A 17192-nucleotide genomic window follows, 5' to 3' on the forward strand; every position below is an offset into this window, starting at 1 on the left:
CCCATTTTTATGTTATTAGCAGAACATGATTTTAACATAAATATGCATAAAACAAGTTTTCATAAAAATAGTTGCTGCACTAATTCTCGTTTCCCAAGCTCCTCAGGAACCACCAGCTGCCAGCTCACTCAGGCCTCTTTCACATGGGCGGCTGAACTGCACATTTGCTTTTTGTGGTTCTGCTGCCTATCGGCTGAGATTCGTGCAGCACCCAGATGCCATGCAGCCAAATGGCAGCATTAGTAACCACACATCGGTGGCTAGTACAAGGTGCAGTTAGGCCGAGGGACCACTAGAGAGCAGCATTTTGGAATCACCTAGTGCTAAATTAATGAAAGTCAATGGAGGGCATGCCACAGTAGCGACTGCAATTTTCCAAAATCCCAATCGCTGCAGCATTTGCACTTGTATATAGGATCGCTGCAAAGTCGCTTTTCAACCACCATACAGAACAATTTTGTGGTCCTTTACTGCCAAATCTGTGGAAATCCCAAATCACTATCAGTGGCGTAGCTAAGGAGCTGTGGGCCCCGATGCAAGTTTTACAATGGGGCCCCCCAAGCACTCTATACATAACAATTGATATGGCGCACCAAAACCTGCCAATGGCAACTACAGTGTCAGAGGTGCAAGAAAGGGATGGGGAGCAGTTTGTTAATGATTATCACTATTCAAAGTATCTATAGAAGTGATTATTATGAGCACAGGACCAATAGAGAGCTAATACTGTGGTTGAGGAAGGGCCCCATGGGGCCCCTCTGGCCCAAGGGCCCCGATGCGGTCGCAACCTCTGCACCCCCTATTGCTACGCCCCTGATCACTATGGAAATTGCTCAAATTGTACAGGGCAGTAGGGGAGAGACCGGTACTAGATGTCAGCTGGCAGTGTGGCCCCGAGTCATTGCTACTCATAAAATGTGCACACCAGAAAGGACATCCATATAGGTAAAGACAGATATAGTGGCACTGGATCAGACAGACGGGTACCTATATTGTAGTTCGGGGTACAGACAATATTGTGGTATAAAGTGGGAGGGATAAGAGGACCCTGACAGCTCTTCAGAAGCTGCACTTTAGCCTCTGAAAAAGTGTGTAACCGTAAAACAGCTATCAGGCTCCTCCTACCCCTCACTGCATACCACGTTGTCTGTACCCATGAACCACAATAAAAGTACCGTTTGTCTGATCCAGTGCGGCTATATCTGTCTTCAACTATACAAACTGCTTGCTTTACATTTATAATCGCTTAAGAAACACCAGAAAACACTCTGAAAAATGCAGCAAATCACAAAAAAAATCGCTACTAAAAGCGCTCAGCAATTAGTGTTTTCTTGTGGATCCCAGCCCAGAGGCCTGCTGGGACGTACTACAGATAGCTGATCACTGTCGCTCAACGTTTTTGCTAGTGTTTTGTAGAGCGTTTTCAGCAGCAATTCCCTGCCTTTTTTGTAGCAGTTTTATTTTATTGCTGCCAATTGAAAAAGCCATTGCAATTAACAATTTAAAGTTCTGCAAGGGATTTTGTGTAGCAGTTTGGTGGTTTCTGGGTCGTACAAGAACTGTAAAATCGCTATGTATAGAGTTTGAAAAGTGATTTTGCTGCAATCCTATACTTAACATTAAATCATGATCGCTAGCAAAATGGTGGCAAATTAGGCAAAGCCAAATCGCAAATTTAGCCAAATCGCAATTACTTCAGTTGGCTCACCTCCAACCACTTTCATTGGCAGTGATTTTTAGAATTGCCGGCAATTCCTAGAATGACCTAACTGTGTAACAGAAAACCATTACATGTAACATCTAGGAGGTGGCTGCAGCCCACTCAGGTGTGTATGTGGAGGGGACCCCTCACTACCTTTGCCTGAGGGCCCGTTTCCACTCTCGCGGAAACGGCCGCGAATCCGCAGAGTTTCCCCGCAGGCAAATCGCGCGGGGAAACTCTGCCATAGAGGATAACGGCGCCGCCGGCCGAATCGCTTGCAGTAGCGATTCGGCCGGAAACCCCCACAGAATTCGCGGCGGAGGCTGCGATTCCCATAGCCGTGCATGGCACGGCTGATGGGAATCGCCTGCGATCCCGCCCACCCGCTCAGTGCCGGCGTGCGTCTACGAGACGCACGCCGCACTAGTGGAAACGAGCCCTGACACTTACACTGCAAGTGCCTGCAACCAGATCCATGGGAGCAGCTCACAGGCACTGGATGTATCTCTGTCCACTGCCTGTGTGGAAGAGGCCTAAATCAGTCTCTTCCTTTTAATCCCATAGGCATGCAGGGGGAAGAGTTATTGCTTCATCAGCTGAAACCACACCTCTCTGCTGACGGCCTATCATGGCTCAGTCCCTAGTAGGAAGGTGTGGCTTCAGACTAAGATGAAATGAACAGGCAGTAGGAGGTTGCTGAGGTGGCCATGATGATTAATGAATTGGTGCAGAAGTTTTTTTTCATTTAGCAAAAGAAAGCAAAAATAGTGTTCTATCAAATGGATATAAACAAACTGTGCCAGGACTGGGGCTTTAAGCGACTGAAAGGTTGTGGATGTTGCATCAGAACCACCATATGGTGCACCCAGGGCTGGTGGACTGCCAGAGACCACAGGAAAAGATGTGCAGTATAAAACACCTTGTGGTAGCTGCACTTCACCAGTAGTCTGTTTATGGACATCACAAACTGCGACTGTTAATCTAGAGAAAGCAGCAGAGAGGTTGTCCCACCTGCCTTGTTGCATATTGGATGTTAAAGACACAATGGCATTTGTGCACTACAGGCGCAGGTCAGTACTTTAGAGGTAAGGACGGACACACGCATTTCTCCTGAATGAGGCTCCGCCTTGTCCTGAGCGTTGAGCATGAGGATGATATCCAAGAGAAAGGCGCCACCTTCATAAATGTGCGTAGATGAAGGGCGGAGATGCTTCCTGTTCACTCACATGCAAGCTTGCTGTCAAAGCTGGAGAGGGCCACTGCGAAGGCCTGCAGAGCACACATGGGGTAGCTGTAATCCAGGGTGAAGAGGTCCTCTGCTACCCCGCCAAACTGCATGACGATGTACTCGGCTAGAGGGGAACAGATGAGACCAAGGTCAGACGCAGAGACAAACTTACATAAAGCCAGCAATACACAACCGCAGTCAGGAGTGTGGAAGGTTAGGGCAGTAAACAGTGGAGACAATGATGAAAGCATTACTTAAAACTTTAAAAGAGAAATACAAGACATTTGATAATGGTGACAACAAAAGATTTTCCTTCTTTTTTTCTGGATTTAGAAGAGGAACTTCTCACTTTGCAATGTATTAATTTATTTTTTTTTCTCCCTACTGCTAACTTTCGGTAAAGCTCCTCTTTACGTTTAACAGTCTTCCAGACAGTTCTTCAGGTCAACCTTGTGGAGGAGGATTAGGCCTGGTTCACACTGCAAGAGCTTTTTAAAGCGAGATTGTCACCATAAAAATCCAATTTCAACAGAAACTGGTCTGAGTGTTTTAAGTGACAAAGATGCTAATCCTGCATATAAAACTATTCTGCTGTTAATCACATACCTTAGGAGCACTGGCCCTTTAATTGCCATTGCCAAACAGTTGCATGCTGGGGGTCTTTTTTTTTCTATAATATATTCCTCCTCTTCCCTTTATTTCCCCCTCCTTCTAATGACATAGGACAGTGCACTTCCTAGTATAAACCTCAGTGGGAGTATCAGAAGACTCTGGGAGGAGGGCGGGTAACGAATACACAATTATCAAGAGAAAAAAAAAGAGTGAGGGAGGAAATGTCAGGAGGTTAATGGTAACCAAGATGGAAACTGCCTAGAATAGGATTATTTGCTTTCCCTTTATAAGGCTGGTTTCACAGTGGGACGTTACAGGCGCACGTTAGAGCAGCCTGTAACGCACCCCACCGCATAGCAATGAAAAATCAATGGGCTGTTCACACTGCCCACGTTGCCGCGTTGCGTTACACAGTAACGCTGCGCCATTACACAACGTACTGCATGCAGTACTTTGTAAGCGGCAGAGCCGCGTTAGACTGCTTGGACATGCACAGTAATGTTGGGGAGGAGCGGAGAGCGGCCAAGCACATGGCTAATTAATATTCACTGCACTCAGTGACGTGCAGTGTTTACTTCCTGGAGCGGCCGCTCTGTGCGGCGATTGGCCGGGCGGGACCACGTGATGCCACATGCGTCCAAGAGTGCGCATCACGGCATCACGGACGCCAGAGTGAGCTGCACAACGCGGCTCACTCTGACGTCCACCTTAGAGAGCACCAGGCGTTGCGTTAGGGGCACGTTGTGCGACCATAACGTCCCCTAAAACGCAACGTCCTGGTGTGAAACCAGCCTCAAATTCACAGGAATCATAACGCATACAGTGCAATACATCTATTATGTAAGTAGAACTAGTATTTATCTACTTATATACAGTACAGACCAAAAGTTTGGACACACCTTCTCATTCAAAGAGTTTTCTTTATTTTCATGACTATGAACATTGTAGATTCACACTGAAGGCATTCAAACTATGAATTAACACATGTGGAAGTATAGTACATAACAAAAAGTGTAAAACAACTGTCATGTCATATTCTAGGTTCTTCAAAGTAGCCACCTTTTGCTTTGATTACTGCTTTGCACACTGTTGGCATTCTCTTGATGAGCTTCAAGAGGTAGTCATCTGAAATGGTTTTCACTTCACAGGTATGCCCTGTCAGGTTTAATAAGTGGGATTTCTTGCCTTATAAATGGGGTTGGGACCATCAGTTGCGTTGTGGAGAAGTCAGGTGGATACACAGCTGATAGTCCTACTGAATAGACTGTTAGAATTTGTATTATGGCAAGAAAAAAGCAGCTAAATAAAGAAAAACGAGTGGCCATCATTACTTTAAAGAGAACCCGAGGCGGGGTTCTTACAACGCAATCCCCATACAGAGGCTGGGTCTGCCTATAGAGCCCAGCCTCTGTTGCTATTTATCTTCCTCCAACCCCCCCCCCCCCCCCCCCCTGCGCGCTGTGAGACCCCATAAATCGTTTACCTCTCTAATGTCAGTCTCCGCTCTCCCCCGCCTCCTGCATCGCTCCGGTCTCTGCCCGCGTCCCTTCCCTCCAATCAGCGGCGAGGGAAGGGATGGGGTAGGGACCGGAGCAATTCAGGAGGCGGGGGAGAGCGGAGACTGACAGAGAGAAAAACGCAGCCCGCTGCGACACGCTGCGTCTTGACAGCGCGGCTGTGTTTTATGGGGTCTCACAGCGCGCAGGGGGGGCTTTAGAGGAAGCTAAATAGCAACAGAGACTAGGCTCTATAGGCAGACCCAGCCTCTTTATGGGGATTGCGTTGTAAGAACCGCGCCTCGGGTTCTCTTTAAGAAATTAAGGTCAGTCAGTCCGAAAAATTTAGAAAACTTTGAAAGTGTCCCCAAATGCAGTCTCAAAAGCCATCAAACGCTACAAAGAAACTGGCTCACATGCGGACCGCTCCAGGAAAGGAAGACCAAGAGTCACTTCTGCTGCAGAGAATAAGTTCATCCGAGTCACCAGCCTCAGAAATCGCAGGTTAATAGCAGCTCAGATTAGAGACCAGGTCAATGTCACACAGAGTTCTAGCAGCAGACACATCTCTAGAACAACTGTTAAAGAGAGTCTAAAGCGAGAATAGATCTCGCTTCAGACCTCATATGTAGCAGGGGCACACCTGCTAAAACGCCGCTATCCCGCGGCTTAACGGGGGTCCCTGTCCCCCCAAATCCCCTCCGTAATGCGGGGGAGCGCTTCCGCATTGGGGCAGGGCTAACCGCCGCAGCCCTGCCCCATGCGCGTCTGTCAGACGCGTATCTCCGCCTCTCCCCCGCCCCTCTCAGTCTTCCTTCACTGAGAGGGGCGGGGGAGAGGTGGCGATGCGCGTCTGATAGACGCGCTGGGAGGCAGGGCTGCAGCCGTTAGCCCTGCCTCCAGGAAGAAAAAAACCTACGACCAACTTGCGACCAAGGTTTGCGGGGGGTGGGTTGGGGGGACAGGGACCCTCGTGCAGCCGCGGGATAGCTGCGTTTTAGCAGGGGCACATGTGCCCCTGCTATATATGAGAGCTGAAGCGAGATTTAGTCTCGCTTCAGTGTCTCTTTAAGAGGAGACTGTGTGAATCAAGCCTTCATGGTAGAATATCTGCTAGGAAACCACTGCTAAGGACAGGCAACAAGCTGAAGAGACTTGTTTGGGCTAAAGGACACAAGGAATGGACATTAGACCAGTGGAAAATTGTGCTTTGGTCTGATGACTCCATATTTGAGATTTTTGGTTCCAACCACCGTGTCTTTGTGCGACGCAGAAAAGGTGAACGGATGGTCTCTACATGCCTGGTTCCCACCGTGAAGCATGGAGGAGGAGGTGTGATGGTGTGGGGGTGCTTTGCTGGTGAAACTGTTGGGGATTTATTCAAAACTGAAGGCATACTGAACCAGCATGGCTACCACAGCATCTTGCAGCGGCATGCTATTCCATCCGGTTTGCGTTTAGTTGGACTATCATTTATTTTTCAACAGGACAATGACCCAAACACACATCCAGGCTGTGTAAGGGCTATTTGACCAGGAAGAAGAGTGATGGGGTGGATGGTTTAGGGTGAGCTGGACCGCAGAGTGAAGGCAAAAGGGCCAACAAGTGCTAAGCATCTCTGGGAACTCCTTCAAGACTGTTGGAAGACCATTTCAGGTGACTACCTCTTGAAGCTCATCCAGAGAATGCCAAGAGTGTGCAAAGCAGTAATCAAAGCAAAAGGTGGCTACTTTGAAGTACCTAGAATATGACACATTTTCAGTTGTTACACACTTTTTGGTTATGTACTATACTTTCACATGTGTTAATTCCTAGTTTGGATGCCTTCAGTGTGAATCTACAATGTTCATAGTCATGAAAATAAAGAAAACTCTTTGAATGAGAAGGTGTGTCCAGACTTTTGGTCTGTACTTTATGTGTTTTAAATTTCTAGGTTAGCATGGGTGTCACTGGTTCTTTAAATCGCTAGTGCTGTGATGCTATGGGTGATCTTTATAAAGTCACTTTGCTCAAGTGAGAACACAGCATTTACTTTCGCAAGAACTTTTAAAATCACAAGCGCTTAGAAAAAGCTCTTGTAGTGTGAACCAGGCCTGAGACTGTAGAGGGGGGAAGGAAAAACCAGAGATAAAGGAGGAAGACACATACGGCAGCTGGTGTACAAAGGACTTACGGTCATTGTCATGTACAATCTGGAAGTTCTTGACGGAGGCGTGAGTGACGCGGCCGTGGAAGTTCAGCACATAGGACTGAGTGTCGTCATTCCACACCGGAGCCTTGTTGTGCAGCTCGATTATGTTTTCATTGCGTTTGCTCTGCCACCGGGACAGAAGACTCTCCGATTCCTGAGAAGGATAACAAACATCACTGTGACATCACTGCGGACTCTGGAGGACACTCCCCCCATGTGCTTCAGAATGGGGCACTAGAGATGTGCAAATCTAGCTGTGTGCTCACAATGCCATGTGCCAGTGACCCATTACATGGCAAACAGCTGGAAAATAAAGGGGAGCAGCTGTATCTCTGTGTGCAGCAGAGAAGGAATTAGTATGAATATGTCTATCTGTGCTATGCTGCTCCTGTTGGTATAAACCAGGAAACCCCTGATTCTTGAAAGAATCATAAAGTTCCACTGCCCCCCCCCCAGAGCATCCATCCTCTGATGCGTGAAACCCAGATGCCCCCCTCCCCGTGCGATGCACCCATTTCCGTCCCCCCTTGTTCGTCTAACCTATGATGCCTTTCCGGTGCGCCTGTGCACTTATAGGGCGGTGGCTTAGTTTGGGCGGCGGCTTACTGCGGAGGTTGTAGTGTGCATGCGCAGCTGTGCGTCCGTGCATACTTCCAACCTTAATTTAGTAATAGAGATGAAAAACTGCTGAGTGCAGATCACAGTATATGGGGTCAGTGCATTGTACGGGGGGTCATTGGGGTGTACAGTGCATGGGGGTCAGTGCATTGTATGGTCAGTGGAGTGAACAGTGCATTGGGGTCAGTGGTGTATACAGTGTTTGGTGGTCAGTGCATTGTATGGTCAGTGGGGAGCACAGTGTAGGGGGTCAGTGGGGTGTACAGTGCATGGGGGTCGGTGCATTTACAGGGGTCAGTGGGGTGTACAGTGCATGGGGGTCGGTGCATTGTACAGGGGTCAGTGGGGTGTTCAGTGCACCGGGGTCGGTGCATTGTACAGGGGTCAGTGGGGTGTACAGTGCATGGGGGTCGGAGCATTGTACAGGGGTCAGTGGGGTGTACAGTGCACCGGGGTCGGTGCATTGTACAGGGGTCAGTGGGGTGTACAGCTACTGCACAATAAAAGGGCCATAAAAAAATGGGAAACTTACATTTACTGGCTGGAAATATTCATTCCAGGGATTAACACAGACATCTTCCGGGGTCCTTTAAAGCCCAAAACATTGGTCTCCTAAGGGATGAAATGATAAGAATAAGCAATAAAGAGAGGAGAGGGAGAGGCAGGTAGGAAGGGACAGACAAAAAAAAAGAGGAGGAAAAAAACAGAAGAAAAAGAACGAGAGTTCACATGCAATTTTTCAAAAAAAGCGATTGCTACATAGGTCATGTATTTCAATGGCACTACGTTTTATTAGCATTTGTGCATGCTTACATAATTTCTCTGCGGTTTATATTTGGATCATAAGTCTGCTTAACCACTTGCCGCCCGCACACTCATACCGTGTGGCGGCAAAGTGGTAGCTGGAGGACCAGCGACGCACATCTACGTCGCCAGGTGCCTCCCTAATTAATCAGGAAAGGCCACTCGCGCGAGCGGCCGTTTCCTGTTAGATCACGGAGCGGGTCTCCGTGAATAGTCTGCGAGCCGCGATCAGCAGGAGACGTTTGTCTCCTTTGTTTACATTGAACGGCGCTGCTGCTACAGCAGCGCCGTAAGGCAGATCGGCGATCCCCGGCCAATCAGCGGCCGGGGATCGCCGCCATGTGACAGAGGACAGCCTCCTCTGTCACTGACGGATAGCGTCCTGTGCAGCCCCGATCACCAGGGGTGACGGGGGGGGGGGGGAATTTCGCCGCGGAGGGGGGCTTTGAGGTGCCCCCCCCCCCCCGCAACACCCAGGCAGGCAGGAGCGATCAGACCCCCCCTGCACATCATCCCCATAGGGGGGAAAAGGGGGGGTGATCTGATCGCTCTGCCTGCAACCTGATCTGTGCTGGGGGCTGCAGAGCCCACCCAGCACAGATCATAAAAAACAGCGCTGGTCCTTAAGGGGGGGGGGGGGGGGGGGGGTAAAGGCTGAGTCCTCAAGTGGTTAATTTTATGTGCAATGTGCAAGTCGAGCTTCAATGCAAGTCAATGGAAACACAGAATATTTCTGTTAACATTTGCATGTGATTTTGAAGTTAATTAGATGGAAAAAAAATCAAAATGCAAAATCTTGCACACAAAAACATATATATAAAAGGGTCAGGGAGCACTGATTATAGGACAACTATTGCACAAAAGATGTAAATACATACATATAAAACATACATCTCTCCCTGAGTAAAATGCACTATAAATTTATTACTTTTTTCCAAGTTCCTGTCACTTACGGAAGGCAGGAGACTAGTCCATCTCACAAGTAGGAAAGCTGGCTTTGCGGGGGGGTGGTTTTGTAAAAATAAAAGGAGGTACAGAGAATCCCCCATGAGGAGATGGGCTAGTCCAATATATGACAGATTTGTCAGGGACAGCATTATAGGAAACAAATAATGTACTGTGCATTTAACTCTAGGAGAAATGTACATTTTATATGTATGTATTTTAAATGTTACAATTTTTGGTGATAGCGGTCCTTTGACTATGAATAAGAGTATGGGGGTTCAGGAGAGAAGAGTAGGAGGAGCCTCTTACATAACAAACAGCCGCCAGCTCCTGCCTCATTTTGTTAGTGTCCATCGCTCCAGCAGCCTTGCCCTTACCGGGGCTCTCACCATCGTCATATACAGTAAACTTGGTCCCCATCAGGTTGGATCTAACAAGAAAGTAAATAGATCATTACAACAACCCAGAATATAGACCTCAGGCAGCCATTCGCTGACGAGGACAAATCTAGACCAGAGATGTACAGGTGCAGAGGATACTGCAGCAGGACGCAGCTGATGGAAGAAGACTGGAGTAAGGAAAGGATCACCCTGGCATGCTCCATAGGCACACTCAGCATGTGGAGGCGGGGCTGAGGGCAGCCCAGTAACCTGAATATATTTATAAATTAATAGATTTGCTTTTCACATGTCTATCTCCTACTCCTAATTATGACTTTTTTTATAATCCTACAATTTTAAAGGTGTGTCTCATCTAAAATTAAGGTATGTTTACACATTAGGTGTGTCTGTTGAGAATGTGCTCAACAGAACGTATTATGTTACTGCTGCGCCGGGGTAGTCATCATATGACTGATACAGTCTTGGACCTGAACTCTTGCACAGGACAGAAGGAAAACAGAGAGAAATGCACCCTGTATGTATTTAGAGAGTTTAGCATGTTAATTCTCCTCATCTGTGACTAAAAGCACAAGTTGTAATTTGATCCCTTAGCTGTATCAGCTGACTGTCACGGCAGAGCAGCTAAATTGGTAAAGACAGGATGTTAACAATATGTCTGCTTCCACGAAAGCAGAAAGTGACACACTGCAGATTTATTGCAGGATTTCTATCAGTTGTAACAAGGAAACGCTTTTCTTTAAAGGTCATTATGCTGTTGCGTAGAGCAGAGAGGAAGTTCTGAGTTCAGGTCCGCTCTCAGTGTCCCAGAAGCTAAAATATATGAACTACTGACCTCTTTCATCTATCCCCTCACTCAGAAGCTGTTCTCTACCAGGAAAGAGTTTTACGGCTGTAGTTCCTCATCAGTGAGGGTTATGCTATAGTCTGACAGTCGCAACAGGAGACAAACTGTCACTTGCATACCTGATGTTTAATTTTCTGTTTAATTACATTTTATATGTATGTATTTTAAATTGTACAACCTTCTACGATAGTGGTTCTTTAAGAAAAGGTATGCTAATGCTTTAAATATACATTTTGGCAAATTCAATAGCCTATTTATTGACCATTGAGAGATAAAAGAGAACAGTGCAATGTGAAATATGTCTGCATACCGGAGTTTGCCAATGAAACATTCCCCTTCCCGGGACAGGTCTGTGGGGTCGATGGAAATCAGATAATTGGATGTTTTGCTTTTTTTCCGCTTTCTTCCAGCCAGAAGGAAAATCTGAAACAGAAGCCCGAGTAAGCAGGATGCAGGGATTGTGCCCCGCCCACCCGGAAGCACAGGCCTCAGCAGCCTCACCTTGCGGGTGTCATCTTTCTCCAGGTGCATGTAGTAAGTGGGGAACAGTCCGCGGTCCATCCCCTTCTTGTCGCGGCTAATGCGGCACCGTACAGTGACACCTCGGGGGGCCGGCTGCAAGGCAAATTCTTTCAAGTCACCCACTTCTCCTACGTCACTTTGAGCAGCAATAGGTATGGTCTCTGCAGACGCAGATTCCTGCAGAGAACAGAGCAGTGGTTACTCAGTTATGTCATGAGGACTATTTTCAACAAACTTTAATAGACAGCAGACAGCCAATAGCAAGAGCCACCCCCCTCCTTCTTTTCACCCTATTTGATCTGATACACTTGTAGGTCGGACTTCAGAATGACAGAGCTGGAGAAAGAGACACTCCAAAGAGGCTTTTCTGCATCACTATAAATGAGCAGATCTATATAGGGATACAGAGAAGAGTGGCATCTAGTGGCATGTAAGCACATTTAACTACTTAAGGCCCGCGGTGATTTAAATCTATGCCCTGTTTTGGTGGGCTCCTGGCTGGCAGGGCGTAGATTTCAATCACCGCCCGCAGCGCGTATCCGCCGTTTCCGTCACTCCCCGCCGATCACACCGCTCAAACACAACGCCTCTCACCGCAGCTCACTGGCTCTGCTTGTCTCTATGACGGCAGAGCCACGTGAGCTGGTCAGGAGCCGATTTCATTGGCTCCAGGGCGTGTCTATCAATGTAAGCCGCTCCCATTGGCTTACATTGATAGACACGGTCAGGAGCCAATGAAAGTGGCTCCTGACAGGCTCACGTGACTCTGCCATCATAGAGACGGCAGAGTCTATGTCAGGAGGATCCCGGCGTGCGTCGGTTGTGGTGGGTATGCGTCGGTATTGTACCAGCGGCCTCTGGTCCTGAAGGGGGCAGAGACCGCTGGTACTTAAGTGGTTACAGTGATGCAGAAAGCCTTTTCCTCTCTGTCACAGGAGCGTCGGCACAGCTTGCTGCAGAGACCTTAGCTGACTTAATACCCAACAGGGCTTGGTGTATTGAAGCAACATTTTTCAGTAATTTACTGAAATTCTACCGCATCTGTGAAAATCTTTGTGAATTTGGGGGAAAAAAAAGTCTAAAATAATGAATGCGGTATTTTACTTTTTGTCGAACAGCCTATTGTTAATTGTAGCCATTGCCATGCTCCCAAGTCAGCAATTTATCTCACAAGTCAGTAATTTCAGCTTTCCATGCGGTACCGAACGGCCTTAGTGAACTGACATTTCACAAAATGTTCAGTAAAATCAGCTGTGTTCTGCCTTACTGTAATGCTTATGTAGTAATTGATTAAATGTATTACTAAACTTAAAGCAAAGTAAAGCCTATGTAGTAATAAATTACGTTTCCTTGGATTGGCAGAGCTCTGGTTTTGTGTTTCTGTTCACATTACTCTGATTTTCACTTCTGAATCTGTACTCTGCCATTTCTGGTGCTACTCGAAATTTAGATATGTGGTTTTCACTGTAGGTATCCCCCTGTAGACAGCTTTTCAGCATGCTCTATGGAGGTCTAAAGCAGCTTGTCCGTCCCAGAACTTACGGTCAGAGACTTTTTGCTGGCTGAAGAACCGGGCCGAGTACTTCCAGAGTCTCCCTCCTCCTCATCGGTTGTGTCTTCATCAAAAGGTAGACTGTCTGAGATGCCTGTTCATAATACCAATTCAATTATGTTAGAGCAGTTAGAGAATGAAACAAAACATGACCTCTGATGTATGACAGCCAGGAGTCCACTAGATGGCAGCATTATAGCCATCTAATGAAGGGAACCTGTGACAGGGACACAATTACTTTAGCTTTCAGCAGTATACCATCTCTACAGGTCTGTCATTCTACATATCTATGCTTTAAATGTTTTATGATGCCTCATAAATGTTTTATAGCAAAAAGATTGTGATATTAAACTAGGAGATTTCAAAGGGCCTGTTTACATAAAGACAGTATGAGAATGTAGCACTGTGAAGTATTTTGGCCACAGAGATAAGAGTAACCATTCTCCAGAGGCTTTCCCCATCCTTCTGGAGACCACTGCTGCTGCCCAGGACCGGCTGTATGACCATGTCTTTAAGTTTGTCTTGAATACACTTTAAAATTGGCGCTATTATAATGCACACAGTCTAGAGAAAATAGTAGAGTGAATTTAGGAAACAGTTTATACAGAGGGGCAGCATGGTGGTGTAGGGATTAGCACTCTCGCCTTGCAATGCTGGTTTCCGGTTCGAATCCTAGCCAGGGCACTATCTACACAGAGTTTGTATGTTCTCCCTGTGTCTGTGTGGGTTTCCACAGGCTCTACAGTTCCTTTCACATCATAAAAACATACAATTAAAGTGAACCTGAGATAGTTCACTAGCCCCTATTTATACATACCTGGGGCTTTCTCAAGCACTGTGGCCTCCCTCGCCATTCGTTCGGCCCCTCCGTTCTGCCGATATGTCCTCCGTTCTGCTGAGCAGTCGTGGGCCTCTGCGCATGCATGGCTCAGCCTCAGGTACACTTTAAGTTAACTGGCTTCCCCCTATAAACTGGCCCTAGACTTTATTACATAGACTACACAATACATACATAGACATATGACTATGGTAGAGATTAGATTGCAAGCCCCTCTGAGGGACAGTCAAGTGACAAGACAATATACCCCTATACAAACAAAGGATTGAGGAAAACTTTGAAAATGACTCAAACCCAAAGAGGATGTGGCAAAGCATTCAACTATTCACAGATTACAAAAAGAATAGCACTCCATATACACTGGACAATAACATCCCCAGCCTAGCAGAGGAACTTAACAACCTCTTTGCTAGATTTGAAAAAGACAACAATCGGCCTCCAGTCAACTTTGGGCCCACTACAGACTCACAGCCTTTAATCCTTCACATACATGAAGTGCAGCAAGCACTCACAAATATCAACACCAGGAAAGCTGCAGGTCCTGATGGTGTGTAAGGACGTGTGCTCCAGGCCTGTGCTGGTCAACTAGCGAAAGTTTTTACACAAATATTCAACCTTTCTCTGTTCTTGGGTGTAGTTCCATCATGCCTTAAATCTACAACCATTGTGCCAGTCCCAAAAAATCCTAGGATAACCTGTCTTAATGATTATCGACCAGTTGCTCTAACCCCTGTCATCGCCAAGTGCTTTGAACGACTGGTAGCCACACACATCAAGGCCTCCATCCCAGCAAATCTAGATCAACACCAGTTTGCTTACCGAACAAAGAGATCGACTGAGGATGCCATCTGTGTAGCTCTCCATGCTGCCCTCTCACACCTGGAATAGCCCAACTCCTATGTTAGGATGCTCTTTGTTGACTACAGCTCAGCATTTAACACCATTGTACCTAGCCAGCTGACCAACAAACTCCATGCACTAAGTCTTGCTCCCTCCATATGTACTTGGTTATTGGACTTCCTTACTAATCGCCCTCAAACTGTCAGACTAGGAAAACAGACATCCTCCACCCTTACCCTGAACACTGGTGTGCCACAGGGCTGTGTATTAAGCCCTCTCCTCTATGCACTTTTCACCCATGACTGCCAGCCTATCCATACCTCAAACATAATTGTTAAGTTTGCAGATGAAACGACTGTCATTGGGCTTATATCAGACAATGAGGAAGCTGCATACAGAGAAGAAGTTAGGAACCTGACTGCATGGTGCGACATTAACAACCTGTTATTAAATACAAAGAAGACCAAAGAAATTATTCTGGACTTTAGGACCACCAAAAAGACCACTCACCTACCTCTAATGATCAATGCAGAGGCTGTGGAGAGAGTTTCCAGCTTCAAATTTTTGGGAGTCACCATCGCAGAGAACCTGTCCTGGGCTGACAATGCTTTAGCTCTAACTGGCAAAGCACAACAACGCCTCTACTTTCTGAGAAAACTAAGGAGCGCTAACCTCCCACAGAAGCTGCTGGTTAATTTCTACAGATGCACTATAGAAAGCGTTCTGACCAATTGCATGACGGCCTGGTACAACAGCTGCACGAAGGCTACTAGAGAAGCCAATATTGGCACTTAACTACCGTCACTGGAACTTTTGTATAATACTCGCAGCATGAGAAGGGCCAAAAACATTATCAAGGACAACACTCACCCTGGAAATGCCTTGTTTGAGCTCCTTCCATCAGGTAAACGTTTTAGATCAATCCGCACACACACAAACAGACTGAAAGACAGCTTTTTCCCATCTGCCATAAACTTGATGAACTCTGAATCCTCTCTGAAATAATTAACACTGTGTACAAATTGTTTAAATATCTGTAATACCTGGCATATGTGTATAATTTCTTCTCTTCCTTGTTACTATCACTATCCTCTTCCTTGTTACTATCACATATTCCCTATATGCACCGCGGGGTTGTCATGAAAAGTAATTTCGTTGTGTTACACAATGACAATAAAGTGAATTGAATTGAATAGAGCGCTGTGGAAGATGTTATCGCTCTATAAATACTAAATAATAATAATACACTTTAGACATTCGAAGACATTATTTGTCACCACTGACCTCTCTCCTGCAGCAATTCCTGCAGGTCTCGTCTAGATTCCTCATGGTTTTCCTGGGCCCCCTCCTCATGAACAGGCCTGGCTGTGGTCTTGCTGGCAGCAGGACGGGATATGACCTCTTTCTTCTGGGGTTTCACCTCACTGACTCTTGCTGGAGTCTGCTAGTGTCAGTGGTGACCTCTGAGCTACCTCTATTCTCCACTGACACCTTGCCTTCACCTGGCCTCGGCCTATTGCTCACATCACTCGACTCAGGTCTGGAGGATTCCAATTCCTCCTCATCAGGACAAGTCTCGCCCACTGATAAAATGTGGAATTTGTATTCTACATCCTGAGTATCGGAATGCAGGAAGGCAGCTGGACCGTCAATTCCTGTAGTGATGAAGAAAGAGAAGAGGTACAGGAACTTTGAGAACAATTCTGGAGGTATTTAGAAGGTGACAAATTGTAATAACTAAAGATGGCAGTCTCCATTTTATCCTCATTGTAGGTTCTCTTTAAAGTGAACCTGGAGTGAGAGTAATATGGAGGCTGCCATATTTATTTCCTTTTAAATAATGCCAGTTGCCTGGCAGCGTTGTTGATTTTCTGGCATCAGTAGTGTCTGAGCCACAACTCTGAAACAAGCATGTGGCTAATCCAGTCAGACTTCAGTCAGAGCACCAGGTCTATGGCAGTCTCCATATTTAGCTGATGCTGCTTGCCACTGAATAGTTATCATATTATCAACTAGTATTTCTAAGCCCTCTCCGGGTGTGATGTTCCCAGGTGTATACAGCACATTATCAGGCTTTCTGTGTGATCTCAATCACCAGCTCTTACCATCCAGGATGACATCTGAGCTGGCAGATCAAGGCGTGTGACATGGCATGAGAAGAGCCTGCTCCTCGCTCTTTCTCGATTTCGGTCTTCGCTGTCTGGGCTCATGGTTGGGCTGCACCATTAGGATCTCCTGCCTCTTCTTCCTCTGCTTCTGCTCCAACAGTGCCCTCTAGTAATTGGAAGGAGACAGAAGAAGCTCAGAAATAACACATATTAAAGTGGACCCAAACCGAAATTTTTTTAGTTGCGCCACTCTGACACATACAAAGATAAACACACCTTCAAGCCTATGAGCATTTCAGTGCATCCCTCTCACCCTTCTCTTTTCATTACTAGGGTTATACAGGTGGCAGCCATTAGCAATTCCTCCTTTGCCGGACACCACCTACTTCACCTGTCTGCCGGATTCTGTCCCGGCAATATGAAAAGAAAGGAAGGGTTCCTCTAATAAATGTAAAATATTTTATATTTGTCATCATGCAGCTGAAAAAAGG

The 17192-nt window shown here is 46.6% G+C and overlaps 1 protein-coding gene and 1 pseudogene across 1 annotated transcript in view; both read right to left on the minus strand.

Annotated features, from left to right (window-relative positions):
• Positions 1–2339: 2339 nt before the first annotated feature.
• Positions 2340–16803, minus strand: LOC137562382 (tubby-related protein 3-like; annotated as a pseudogene).
• The window catches only part of LOC137562384 (tubby-related protein 3-like), a 112852-nt gene continuing 111682 nt past the window's right edge, over positions 16023–17192 (minus strand). Inside the window, exons 5-6 of the mRNA XM_068273721.1 lie at positions 16699–16867; positions 16023–16248 (exon numbers count right to left, since the gene is read on the minus strand). Coding sequence (XP_068129822.1) covers positions 16866–16867 — 2 coding nt within the window. The 3' untranslated portion in view covers positions 16023–16248; positions 16699–16865. The remainder of the gene's footprint in view (positions 16249–16698; positions 16868–17192) is intronic.

The sequence above is a fragment of the Hyperolius riggenbachi genome, chromosome 3 (genome assembly GCF_040937935.1).
Source record: "Hyperolius riggenbachi isolate aHypRig1 chromosome 3, aHypRig1.pri, whole genome shotgun sequence".
NCBI lineage: Eukaryota > Metazoa > Chordata > Amphibia > Anura > Hyperoliidae > Hyperolius > Hyperolius riggenbachi.